The sequence below is a fragment of the Pectinophora gossypiella genome, chromosome 9, assembly GCF_024362695.1.
Source record: "Pectinophora gossypiella chromosome 9, ilPecGoss1.1, whole genome shotgun sequence".
Lineage (NCBI taxonomy): Eukaryota > Metazoa > Arthropoda > Insecta > Lepidoptera > Gelechiidae > Pectinophora > Pectinophora gossypiella.
The window spans coordinates 4,578,308-4,592,911 of record NC_065412.1 but is presented as its reverse complement, the minus strand read 5'-3'; the positions used below and the strand labels follow the sequence as shown (position 1 = coordinate 4,592,911).

The 14,604-nt window shown below is 38.5% G+C and overlaps 1 protein-coding gene and 1 long non-coding RNA gene across 2 annotated transcripts; both read left to right on the top strand.

Annotated features, from left to right (window-relative positions):
* Positions 1 to 684: 684 nt before the first annotated feature.
* On the top strand, positions 685 to 14,147 carry LOC126369392 (dynactin subunit 4-like). Its single transcript, XM_050013784.1, has 9 exons — positions 685 to 876; positions 1,719 to 1,887; positions 2,335 to 2,442; positions 3,212 to 3,366; positions 9,033 to 9,198; positions 10,404 to 10,587; positions 11,120 to 11,324; positions 11,920 to 12,062; positions 13,922 to 14,147. Exons 1-9 carry the CDS (start codon positions 748 to 750, stop codon positions 14,130 to 14,132), a joined length of 1,470 nt encoding a protein of 489 aa, XP_049869741.1. The 5' UTR covers positions 685 to 747; the 3' UTR covers positions 14,133 to 14,147.
* LOC126369454 (uncharacterized) lies at positions 7,373 to 7,883 on the top strand. The gene is made up of 2 exons (XR_007566701.1): positions 7,373 to 7,646; positions 7,726 to 7,883. It is a non-coding gene; the product is annotated as an uncharacterized LOC126369454 (long non-coding RNA).
* Positions 14,148 to 14,604: the final 457 nt, after the last annotated feature.

Here is a 14,604-nt window from a genome sequence, read left to right as displayed (position 1 = left end):
AAACCCGAATACGAAAAAATCACGCACTTAAAAGTCTGAAACTATTCGAGTGAATTGCAATGCTTACACTTTAAATGCCTAGTATCTTATAATTACGCTTTAGTAGGTACCTAGGTTCTTGGTCAACGTGAGTGAATACTTCAACTATAAACAACAATGTAGCTAGGTATTACAAATATCCTGTAACTCGCAGTGGTTAAGTACTATGTGGTGACTTCGCGCATTTAGCCACTCTTTTGCACTTCCGTTTTATGGTGCATCTGTTTAGTTGAGAGACATTACGATAATATTATTCATTCATACGTTATCTCACAATAGCGGTCATAAGATGTAAAATACGTAATAGGTCTGCATTTGTTAGTTTTAGAAAATAGTTAGTGCCCTCGTAACGAAAATGGAATAAAACTACTAAATAGTATATAATTTTATAGCATAGTAACACCATAAAGAAACATTCGAAAACCATGACAATTACCTATTTTATTTTTATTACCTATTATATTAACGTGATAATTACCTATTTTCTCATTGCTTGGGTAAATAATTATTTAAAATATAATGTAATGGCAGAGGAAAAGAGTTAAAAATAATTATGAATTTATTAACAGTTCACATAGTAAGTAAATTGTATATTCCGAACGTTTGTCGATGACGTCATTTTTATGTCAATTTTGACATTGACAGATTGTTTGCATCTATGGTGGAGGTTTAGTTTTTCAGTTTTTGAATAAAAATATTTTAAAAACTATGGCGTACTTAACCCAGCCTGACTACGTAAAATATGTGTGTTCTTGTGGACAGCTTAAACCTATTACCAGCCTCTATTTCTGTAGGCATTGTCTCAAAATACGATGTGGATTCTGCATTTGTCATGAGGTAACCCATATTTTGCATTTTACATTATAATTCTTTATGTTGTGCTGAAAATACAATAAAGAAATATATAATTATGTGTACTAGCAGTATTCGATTGTGGGGTTTATGAAATAAACGTTAATATATTAAAATTATTGATTATTTTCCAATGAACCCACTTCTAACAAAATAACAACTCAATAGCCACTCCTAGGCACACCTGTCTATTTATTGTTGTACTGTGTCTATTTTGTTTTTGTATCGGAACTATGTCAACCACAGTAGTTAAACACAAAACAGATGTGGGACATATTATGACAATGCATCTGTGCATTTAGTAAAGCTATTTATAAGTTGCTGTATATCCCTTCATTCAAACTTTAAAGTACAGTTTCAAAACCCAGCATTATTCGATTTTTTGCCCGAAATGCTTTCAGACGACAAGATAAGTATACAAAATGAATATCTATTTGATTCTAAAATATATTGTAACTCAAAAATACAATAAAATACCCTGTTTTATTGTTCAATGATACTCTGATCATGACAAAGTATAAAAGAAACAACACTCTTATTTAAGTCCATCTACTTAATTTATATTATTCTTTTGTATAAAAAAAAGGAATAGTTAATTTTATAATAATAATTCTTTATTAAAGGCAAAACAAAACCCATTACAATATAAAATCCAAAACAAAATACAAAACAAAATAAAATTTAATTTTATAAGTCTAATTTTTTAGGCAATTGGAAAAAGAGAAGGACTACCTATAATATTGTTGCTGTATCTCTCAGTCATATCCGGTTGTTAGAGGACAACTTGCAGCATAAATACTTATAGTAATGATAATAATATTTATAAGGTGGATTCCCATTACTGTGCCAACTGCCTGGAGAACATGCCATCTTCAGAGGCGCGGCTCAAGAAGAACCGGTGCAGCAGCTGCTTCGACTGCCCGAGCTGCTTTCACACGCTGTCCACTCGGGCCACCACTGCCCAACCTAGGCAGCCACCCCAGGATAATGCTGCAGGTAACTCAGTCTCCAGAGCATCTGCTCGAATAATAAATATTGGCATGGGAGAAAGGAGACTAAATAATTAAATGAGATATCCTTTATTGTACAAAATCAAAATACATACAAATGAACAAAATGAATATTGGGGAGCTTTGATGATGAAATACTTCTAATAAGATTCTTGCATATAATTGCGTTTGTTGTATGAATAAGTTAAATAAATGATTTGTATAAAATATTATCTTTTTTTGTTATTGAGTTAGACCACCATGAGCTACAAATTCTATCTATTTAGTATCTATTGTACTATAGTAGTACCAAAAGGAAAGTGAAGTGGAAATCCGTTGTTTTAGCCCTAAATCCCAGCAGGGGTTAACAGGATTAAAAGAAGAACAGACTTCGAAAAGGATACCTCCGAAAGTGTCCAAGTGGCCAGCTGTATAAAAAGTATTTTATCTTCAGGTGGAGATGCAAAAGTGGAGAATAAACAACCGAAGAAGATGTACTACTTATCCTGCTTCAACTGCCGGTGGACCTCCAGAGACGTGGGCATACCTGACCAGCCAGTTGGTGAGTCATATCAAGAAGGAAAAAAGGAAAATTTTATTTACTATACACACAGCAGCATAGATGGCTTAGAGTGGGTGTATATAATATACACCTCTGCATACTCCTTCGAGGATATAGGCGAGATACTATATTCTGTTATGTTATTTACTATATCACATAATAAGTTGAAGTTGCTTCAATAGTTTAATACTTTGTACTCAGGATCTTCTTCTTATTGTGTCGATGGCAAACTAAATAGTATCGGCCCAAAACTTGGCAACAAGTATGGCGCTATCTGCAGAGTTCATCAGATCCTCCTGCGTGCAGGTGTTCGGGCACGCAGGACACGATGTAAGATGTTCTATCGTTTGGGTTACTCAGGATTCTCCCCAGTGACATACTATGTTGCACTTACGTGATATCTTCTACTTTTTGATAATCATAAATACTTGTATATTTTTCGTCGCAGTCGCAGTTTCGAGAACAGCTCAGGCCTAAACCAATGATTGTCGAATTCTTTTTCAAATTCATGTTTGGATCATAAATTATTATGACGTGCTCTGCCGTGAAGGAAAACATCGTGAGGAAACCCACATTCCCGAGAAATGCATTTTCGGAGGTATGTGACCTAACCTGTGTTGGGCTGGTTTTCCCTTCGCGGATTGGAAGGTCAGATAGGCAGTCGTTTCTGTAAAAAACCGAACTTGTAAAATCTTCAGGTTAGGTAAGTGGACCTTGTGAAAAACGGGATAATGCTAGGGAGATGATGACTTGTATATTTGTCGTATAGCATCAGGGGGGTGGCCGGAGAGGACGAACCCGTTCACGACGCGCGTCAACCAGCTGCTCGACTACTACAAGGCCATCGCACTGCAAGAGAAGCAGGAGAAGATAGAGAGAGAGAGGAAGAAGTTCTCCATCCGTGGGAAGTTCATCACTCTCACTGTGAGTATACTGGACGCAGTTTGGACGCGTTTTCATATGAATCCATCTTATGCGAAAATGCAGGAACAATACCTACCTTCCCACTCAATGTAGGCAAGCAACACATGCGTACAAAAATAAACGTCTGTACTGTACTCCTGTTGAGCCGGGCAGATCCACAAGACACTCCTGATATGATGAACCACATGGTGCTAAGCCATCACCCAAATATTTCATTGTTCAAAGAAAACAAGCAGGTGAAGTTAGGGGGATTTTAGAAATTCAAACTGTTAGGAAGACATTTTAGGCCACAGAGTTCTTATTACAGAGTGGAGGTTGGAGTTGGACCGGAATATGCACAAAACGATCATATTATATGAGGCATCAATCGTAATTTAACAGTTTCCACGTCATTTTTATTTGGTATCGCGCAACCACAACTAGCGGTTGTTTTACTGGTTACCAGGCAATGAACAGCGGCTAAATCTATGTAGCGGTCCAGCCAGAAATGTCTTGGTTCGGCCGCTCACACGCCGACGTGAGTTAACAGGTGACATGCGAACTCGTGTAGTTTATTGCTCGGGTCATGTCTCTCTTGTTCCTATGACCTGTGTACTGCACAGCCAAACTCACGGGCACCGGCCCAGTTTCTCATACGTGTTGGTGACTCATTATTCTGAGTTAATATCAAGTGGTATTTTCCATCGCAAAAATATAGAATTCTTTTCTATCGTGTGGATTGTGAGGTGGATTACCAATCCCATCAACCTTGGTGTCTGGGTTATTACTGAGCCACCACAGGCCCCTGACATGAGTCATGATAACGGTGCTTACATCAGTAAGTAATAACCGGAACCAACGGCTTAACATGCCTTCCGAAGCACGGATCATCTTATTTTTTGGACTATCAGGTGATCAGCCTGTAATGGTCTAACCAAACTAGGGATCAGAAAGTGATTTTTGTGTTTTGTCCCCACCGGGATTCGAACCCGGGACCTCCGGATCGTGAGCACAACGCTCAACCATTGGACCACGGGGGCCTTTAGTATAGAATTGAAAATAATTTAAATAAACTAAAAAAAACGTAAATATTGCGACGGAAAATTCCACTTGATATTAAGGTGATGCGTTTCAGTCAGCTAGGTAACGCTGCGTCAACAGATGGCGTTACTTCTGCAGTTTTCGTATTTTTTTCCATTTATTCGTTTAGTGTTGAGTTCTGACCCAGTGAAATGTTAGGTGGCGAAATCTTACATACATTATCTTTAAGTTAAGCTACAATTTTGAAGTATTTACTGCAGATATCATATTGAAACATTGCATCAAAAGTTGGTGTCATTTCAATTTGTTTACAAACACGAAGCTGTCACACACACATGCGAACTAGGTTAGCTATTAAAAGAGATGCATAATTTGAAGTCTACTTCTAACTTCTAAATGGCGCATTTGGTAAAGCAGTCGCCGCCATTCTTAAGTTTCACGGTTCAAACCCAAGTGCATGTTTTAATTGTTTTTACTTTTTGTATTTTTTTTACAATTGAATTTGGCGAACCCGTCTATTTCTTACGGAATTTTCAAAAAGTATCACTTTTACCAATAATATTATAATTATACAATAATGTACTTTGCACTAAAGTACCTTCCGTAATTTCCGTATTTTTTATTTTGTAAAATTCTAACAGGCATTAATCGCATCAGTGAACATGCGGCTAACTAAAAAACTACTGAACGGATTTTCATACGGTTTTCACCAATGAGTAGAGTGATTCATGGGCGTGCTTTAGGGTATATAATTTATACAAGTATTTTATTTTTTTATAATATGGTTCAAAAATGATGATGAATGTCAAACATAATTATCGTTACAAATATAGCCGACTTGGAGCTTTCGGCGAAAACACTGCCTGAGCCCATTGAGATATAACAAAACAACGTATGGTTGAATTGTTCCTTTTTTGTAGGTCTACCGAAAAGTCCACAATATGTCATAATAATTATATTGTGTATAAAGAATTGTGTATATGTATTGTATGATTTTACAAATAACGATCACAGTACAGTAATAATAAGGTAGATTTTTCCTAAATTGCGTCGGTTCAAACTTTGTCGCATCGCGTTTGAAAGATGTAATAGCGCTTCAGGACGTCCCGCAAGCACGGCGCTGATGTCGCAGTATCCGCATATAATTATTATGATTTGTCATTTAGTTCCAATAAAATCCGCGGGACTTCATACGTATGTCAGTGACAGCTGGTGATAGCATGCAGGACACTTAGCAGCTAATCGAATTCTATGTTGTTTTCGCGCCCAGTCCAGACGACTTGCAGCGCATTTCTGGACTTATATTTACGCGTGGTGTTTATTGTTAGGTTAGTTAGTTCAGGTTAGGACGTCTTTTTTTAACGAGGACGTTAAAAAAAGACGAGGCTGGGACGTATTGAAGTAGTATTTCCATATATACGCGGCCTGAAATGGGCTGTTTCGGGGACCTGAACTGGTTGCTGTCGAACTTATTATCACGTTTTCTTGATTAAAATTCATAAATAAGTCAAATAGAAAAAAGATTTTCGTTAGTTTTAGATCTGTCATGATGTCTGTGACTGTGATGTTTGTTTATTATACATAAAAATTTCAAAATTTATCTTATTTTTTTTCCCAAAGGGCAAGGCAAAGGGAACTATGCCCATACAGCCATGTCTTGTGTTTTTTTTCTTGATGATGATTAATGAAATGATGAAACCTAAGCCCCCACCCTCGGAGCAGACTCCTACTCCGAACCCCAAACGAAGTAAGCGGCTTGTTGGCGCAAAGCGAAAATAGATAGGTACACTTTGTTTATTGAATATTCCGATTTAATAATACTATCGGGAATGTTTTCCGACTAACTTAATGTGATCATTAACCACAAAACACCACTTCGTATTGATTATTTAGATTATTCAACGAAGAAATCAACCTTCCCGTTCCCGTTTCCACCAAAAAGTCCGCGGCAAAGAGAATATAAATAAATCTGTATGTTGGATGGAAAAACAATTAATTAAAAATGACTATAGGTCTATAGGTGTACCAGAATCTGATGGCAAATGGGGAAATAAAATTTCTATAGTAAGCAACACTCGGGTAATTGGATGAAAACGTCTTGATACTTTTTATTTTTTACCTATTGACGGACAATATGGACATTATATAAAGTACTTATTGTATGCAATACAGTATTGCTTTCGTTCTATTTTTTGCCCTGTCGTGTCCAGTATTGTCCGCCCGGTCGTCTTGTGAACGCTAACGCCTGAATGTGAGTTTGTCTGTTTATCCACTCATCACGTCAAAACTAAGCAACGGAACGACTTGAGATTTTGTATGGAGATAGATGGAATGGAACATAGGTATGCTATTTTTTATCCAACCTCTAGATTCCAACAGTTGCTTGAAGCGATAGATGTCGCTAGCGAAGCTGCGGGCAAAATCTAGCTAGTGTAGGTAGGTATATATAAAAAAACAAAATATTTATGAAAAGATCACTTTATATTATTATGCTATTTCCAAATCAAAACTGTCCAGGTTATTTGTTTTCTTTCCACCTCTCTTCTTTTTACCGGGTGCACTAAATACACTTCCATTCGGTCTACCTTCAGCAATTATTCGTCGTGTGGTAGTGGAACTCCTATAAATAGGTCACAGGTTAATAACTAATAATATAGGAAAAATATATTCAAGTGTTAAGACTAGTTAGTCCTACTTACCGGTCAACTTTGGACGCGTTTTAAAATCGAAGATTGCGGTTGATCTCCAACTGCTTCTTCACTAATTTTACAATAAACAATGTAAACAATCTTTCTTGCTTGTGATCGAAGTGGTTTTTTCGATATTCTTACGAAATTCAGAATAATTTCAAGGAATCTTTGGAAAATCTCAGTATTATTGACAAAACATGTACTTAGACATGACAGGAGACAGTTTAATATTACCATAGGAAAATCAATATTTTTTTTACTTTTTTTATGCCATCAGATTCTGGTAGACCTATACCAGCATCTGATGGCATAAAAAAAGTAAAAAAAATATTGATTTTCCTATGGTAATATTAAACTGTCTCCTGTCATGTCGAAGTACATGTTTTGTCAACAATACTGAGATTTTCCAAAGATTCCTTGAAACTATTCTGAATTTCATAAGAATGTCGAAAAAAACCACTTCGATCACAAGCAAGAAAGATTGTTTACATTGTTTATTGTAAAATTAGTGAAGAAGCAGTTGGAGATCAACCGCAATCTTCGATTTTAAATCGCGTCCAAAGTTGACCGGTAAGTAGGACTAACTAGTCTTAATACTTGAATATATTTTTCCTATATTATTAGTTACTAACCTGTGACCTGTTTATAGGAGTTCCTAGCACTACCATACGACGAATAATTGCTGAAGGTAGACCGAATGGAAGTGTATTTAGTGCACCCGGTAAAAAGAAGAGAGGTGGAAAGAAAACAAATAACCAGGAGAGTTTTGATTTGGAAATAGCATAATATAAGTGATCTTTTCATAAATATTTTGTTTTTTTTTATATATACCTACCTACACTAGCTAGATTTTGCCCGCAGCTTCGCTAGCGACATCTATCGCTTCAAGCAACTGTTGGAATCTAGAGGTTTTTCAGAAATCCCGCAATTATTTTCCCGGGATAAAAAATAGCGTATGTTCCATTCCATTTATCTCCATACAAAATCTCAAGTCGATCCGTTGCTTAGTTTTGACGTGATGAGTGGATAAACAGACAAACTCACATTCAGGCGTTAGCGTTCACAAGACGACCGGGCGGACAATACTGGACACGACAGGGCAAAAAATAGAACGAAAGCAATACTGTATTGCATACAATAAGTACTTTATATAATGTCCATATTGTCCGTCAATAGGTAAAAAATAAAAAGTATCAAGACGTTTTCATCCAATTACCCGAGTGTTGCTTACTATAGAAATTTTATTTCCCCATTTGCCATCAGATTCTGGTACACCTATACTATTTAGGCCGGCAAATGCAACAACTTTTTATTTGATTTGGTTTTCCCCGAAGGGTAAGGCAAAGGGAACTATGCCCATACAGCCATTTCATTTTATATATTGATTTTTTATTACAATATATGTCCTCTTTTAAAACACGGTACTTAACCATTATTTAAAAATGTTTAAATAATATGCGTTAAAACAAAAATATTTTTCCAATATTCCTTTTCTCAGATTGTAGTATTTTTAGTTTTTTATTTATATTTATTCTCTTCATACAAAATCTCTTTATAAATTGTCACTGACATTCTATTACACTTGTCAAGTAGTCAAAGCCTTTAGAGAAAAAAAAACTATCACGCACACAAACTAACATTGACACCTCTACACGCTCAGCAAATACACTGTAATCTGCACCACTACAAATGTAGAATTGATCAAAATTGAGGGTCTGAAATATGGTACTTCTCGTATTCGGACCCTAAATTTTTGTTAGTTTGCGAAAATAATACACCAAAATATTACTATTTATCGGTTTTATAACAATATTCCTCTATCCGTTTTCCTGTAGCACTGCATCAACTTTTGTATGGAAAACGAATCACCTTAACGCAGAATCATGGCCTGAATCATCCCCCTTAGTATTCATTGCGATGTCACTAACACCCTGTATATGTTTCACCAATTCACAGGATAAGACGGGTCTCACAGGTGCGATGGCGCGGAACATAGCAGGACTCCCGTCCGCTGAAGGCGGCTCGTCTTCCGCCATCGCCAACTTCACGCCCAGCCAGGCGAGTGCCGACGTGGCTGAACTACCAGATGACATCTTCACCAAGGACGTCAATCTTAAACAGAGTGAGTTATGCTTACACCTTTAATTTGTATATATGTAGCATGATTAGAGTAACATATGATATAATGTTAACTGGTCGGGCTGGCGAATGGCTCGTACGACGGTCCCGATCTCCTATCTTCAATTTATTTGAGGACTAACATTCTAGGCTTAACGCAGCGTCCATTGCTTTACATACCGCGATCTAGAACTAACTATAGATCTAATGAGTTTCTCATACGTGCGAGCAACTCTTTTTAACGAATCATCTAACAGCATAGATTTATTCCACGCTAGCATCTATTAAGCGAATTCTAACACAAGAATATTTTGAGACCCAATGTCAATGGTTAATTTAAATTGGATTGATACTTACTAACCCACCTACATTCGAACTGACTTAGGGTTTTTGTTTTCTTTTTCCTTGTTAGCTATTATCTTTATGTACCGTTCTAGCTGCTTTTCTTATCTTATTTTATTTTTTCTCCTACCCTTTCATTTATTGGCGGGAACTTGTTATTAGCATTGTCTCATGCATATTTAGTTCATTTAATGTATAATTAGGATAATTAGTCTGTAAGTTCTCCAAATAATCTAAAATAAAATATCTCTTGTCTCTTTCGTACTAAGCTGTATACTAAGCCGTTACGCCGTTGGTCTCGTTTACTACTTAGTCGTTACATGAGCCATGTTAGGGGCCTTTGGTGGCTCAATAATAACCCTGATGGTTGGTAATTCACCTTACAACCCACACGATAGATGAAGCTGTATACTTTTAGGTGATGAACTGTATCTCTGTACTTCTTCTACCGTGTGGGTTGTGAGGCAGATTACTAACCAGCCTTGGTGTCACTACTACTGACATGGCTCATGTAACAAGTATTATACTTACATTAGTAAGTAGTATAACCGGGACCAACGGCTTAACGTTCCTTCCGAAGCATGGATCATCATTTAGATCAATACTATATACGACAATACTATCTACAGGGTGTTAGTGACATCGTAACGAATACTGAGAGGGATTATTCAGCTCGTGATTCTGAGTTCCAAAATTCCACTTGATATTAATTCTGAGTCATAATCTGAATCTTAGTCTAAATCTGAGTTTGTGTCGATAATCCTTGCAATAGTCAGAAACAATACTGTGTAACGATAGTATTCCTTTTTTAGACGATTGATAATGGCCTAAAGATAGGCAACACTAGTTAATACATTTGCTCTGCAGTAACGAGCATGTGCCAGCGGCTGGCGTCGCCGGAGTGGCAGCCGGCGTCGGTGTCGCGGCTGCATCCTCTCGCCAAGCTGCTCAGCGTCAAGAGGAGTCAGCGGTGCCGCGCCTGCGACCACAACCTCACCAAGCCGGAGTATAATCCTGGCTCCATCAAGTTCAAGATCGAGTTGCTGGCTTAGTAAGTGAAATGGAAAACAACAGTTTCATCACTAAATTAATACACACATAAGTTCACGCCTAGTTCCCGTTGGAGTAGGCAGAAACCACATAAATCCACCTTCCAAACCGAAGGGAAAGTCACCCCAGTACAGGTTAGGTCATATACCTCCTAAACGCATTTATCGGGTATGTTGATTTCCTCAAGATGATTTCCTTCATTGTGATGATCGTTTATGATCCAAACATACATTTGAAAATAATTTCGACATTAATTGGTTTACGTCCTGTTTTGGGCTGGTTTTCCCTTCGCGGGCGGGGAGGGTTAGACAGGCAGTCGTTTCTGTAAAAAACCGTACCTGTGAAATCTTCAAGTTAGGTGAACGGACCCTGTGAAAACGGATAACGTTAGGGAGATGATTGGTGTACCTAAGTCCTAAGTCCGTGCTGGATTCGAACCAGTCCCCTCACAGTGGAAATCATGGACTACCACAGTTTAAAAAAATAGCAACAAAGTACTGTCAATTACTGATTACCGACTACTCACCCCACAGCTACCACGTACCAGAGATAAAGATAATGTCTTACGAAACAATCAAGCCGGGTCAGAAGTCAGCGCTGCTGATCAAGCTTACCAACCCGACGGGACACGAGATGCAGGTGCGTTTGCTGCAACCTGAAGACGTGCCGCCTGTTGAGGAGGACGAACAACCAAAGAGCATCGACAAGTCGCTGGAGAAGTCGCTCAATTTGGAGAAGGTTAGTTTTGATTACGCATATTTTTTATAAAGGAAGAGATTGGTACATGTGGACCTTTGTCGGCGAGTAGTGTGCGTTACATACATTTCCCGACGTTCCATTTGTGGCCGATAATCGAATTGGTTGGAACGCACCTATTTTATTTCTGCCCTACTTTGCTACCTACTCACTCGCCTACGACGTGTGCGTAGCGCTGTTGCAATTAGTACTTTCTATTATTCTCCTGAGGAGCTCGGTGGCGCAGCGGTAAACGCGCTCGGTCTGCGATTGTCGAAGTTAAGCAACTTTCGCCAAGGCCGGTCATAGGATGGGTGACCACAAAAAAGTTTTCATCTCGAGCTCCTCCGTACTTCGGAAGGCACGTTAAGCCGTTGGTCCCGGCTGCATTAGCAGTCGTTAATAACCACCAATCCGCACTGGGCCCGCGTGGTGGTTTAAGGCCCGATCTCCCTATCCATCCATAGGGAAGGCCCGTGCCCCAGCAGTGGGGACGTTAATGGGCTGATGATGATGATTATTCTCCTACAAAAATCGGTTACCGATCGAGTACCATCGGACGTGGGCGGGCAGCCTAAGCCAGTGTTCCGTCCCGCAGGACGCGTCGCTGTACAAGGCCATGTCGCGCGCGCCCGTGCTGCCGCCGTCGTGCCGCGTCACGGCGCCGGCCGCCGCGCTCAGCGTGGCGCCGCGGGACGACGCCGCCGAGTACGACGACGACGCCACACACGACGACAACGAGTGAGACACCTTTTTTTTTTCTTGACTTATTGTAGATTTGCCGCAGATGGCATTAACTACTTGGCCGGACAAATGGGGAGCGCTGAAGGCTCTCACCCGGTACAACGTTTAAGACAACAGGCCTGAGGGTGCCCAGTTGGGCGCGAACCTCGGCTCAGGGCGTCGTCTGAGAGGAAAAATATTTGAAAGAATTAATCGACCCTAGTGGGTCGATAGCGATAAGCGCTGAATGAGGGAACAGTAAGTCACCTCCACCACCGACACCTTATTACCAGCGGTCTATCAACTCTAAGAGCGATCATTTATTGATCCTATATTCACTTGTTTTATCCACACCATAACCGAGACGTTTTTAGAGTGAATGACTAATTCAAAGAGAATTAAAAACCGGACTAACTAATTGAAGTAATGAAGTCGCAATTGAAATTGTTGCACGTTAGATATGGGTAAATACAAAGTATAAGTTGCTCTCGCTTACTTATATTACAAACGACAAACCCTTTGTCGGTTTTTACGACATGTCCAGTAGCGCTAACATACGCAACGTGGTAAAATTTTGTCACGGTCATTTTATCGCTTCTGACGATATAATGTCGTTTTGTCGATTGGTGCTTAAATGTGAACCCAAATAAGTCATGTCGTTCTGTCAAAATACGAACAAAATGACGTGGCACTCATGTTAGGGAATAAACAAACCTATCGATTTCGACTAAATTTATTGAATCAATCGACAAGCAGCTGAACTCAGTTTTGCTTTTTTGTTTACAAGTCTTCAGAAATCAGAATCATTTATTCAACGTAATTATTATGGTTAAACTTGTTGAAGGTCAATGTAACATTATTGAATTCATTTATTGATATATGCCTAGCCTTATTGCATATTATGCAATTAATTAAAAGGAATTCCTTACGTAACAAAATGCATCTTCATACTTGAACGTCTGTTATTAACCCGATAAATTCAGTGATAGTTGTTTGAATTGTTCGCAATGCAGTTATTTGAATACACTAATTAGCTCTAGCATTGGTTTAATAGACTTGACATGTTTCCATTCAGTACATAATACTTGTTTGCTACAATATAACTCATAATATAACTGAATAACTCGTCTTTCAAGTTCGCTTATCGCGATAATGCTAAAGCAATTATGACGACTATTGGTGCGTTTCGCAGCGATATAAAGTCGTATTCTTGTTTTAAATAGGTAAAACACGCGATATTGTTTCTTCAATTGCCAGTATTACAAATATTGCAATACATTTTACCGAGAATTTTTTTATTTATATTGAACACGCTAGCTTGGCAAATACATAAATATATCAGTAGCATCAGTTTTTCAACTTATATTTACTTAACTACTAATATACACACTACATATGTACAGGGTGTTAGTGACATAACGAAAACTTCTGAGTAGTTATCAAGCTGAATTGTCCGTCGCAAAAGTATGGAACTGAAAATAATAAAAAAACTCATTTTTTTATGAATTTACCTACAGGAAATTCTACTTGATAACAACTCAGAATCATACCCCTCAGTAATTGTTACGGTGTCACTAACATTCTGTATGTATATTCCCCAAATGAAAATTCGTAATTAGATACACTGATTCCCATAAAATAATTAAAAAGTTATCCAACCTTTGTAAAGAATGGTAATGGATATCGTACTATCACACAAATGATGTCAAATCATTTTCTAATCATTTCATTTTTTACTTAAGGCCCGAATTCCTTTAAAATTCAAACCCCATTATTTAACTATCGTATCTGGAAATCTGGGCCGCAGGAGGTTATTTTACTTTCTTCCGCATCTACTTCATGCAACAATGAACCTAATTTAACATATTTTTCCGCAGCATAATCCTGTGGCGCAAGTCAAACAAGCTGGCTTTGCGTCTAGAAGTAACAGCGGACGAGTCCGTGACGCCGGGCGCGCCTGCGCAGTCCGCGTTTGCGCTGGAGTACTCCTACCGCAACACCGTGCCACCTTCCGCCACCGCCTCACAACACCGCGACCACACCTTATATACTACGCTCTTATTGGATCTGGGCACTATTGGCGAATAAATAGATTAATAGACATAACAGAACATAAGCTCCCGACAATATCCCAATTGGAGTGGTCAGTGGTACATCCATCGCAAGATGAACTAAGTACCCACCCACACCTCATCGAGCTTTCTGTTAGACCAACGTGATAGGTGGTGAGCCGTTTCGCCGTCTGTAACGGTCGAGCCAACTGTGTTATCGTATGTTCTGCGTTTGAACTGTCAAAACAGTTTCACAAAGAATATTTGTGTTATCGTCAATTTATTAAGGTCACTAAACTTTGTATCTGCCAGAATCGGCAAAGAACGTATCATGGTAGGAATGAGAAAAATGGTTGGTGGTAAAATTGAGCATAGTTTCGAGTCGATTTCCCGGCTCGGTGTAGGTACACACAGATATTTGGTTCAGATTTGAACTGTAGTAACGCACGCTAGAGAGAGGCATATAGTTTTCTTCAGTTTTGGCGTCATATCTGTACGCTATAGTGTAA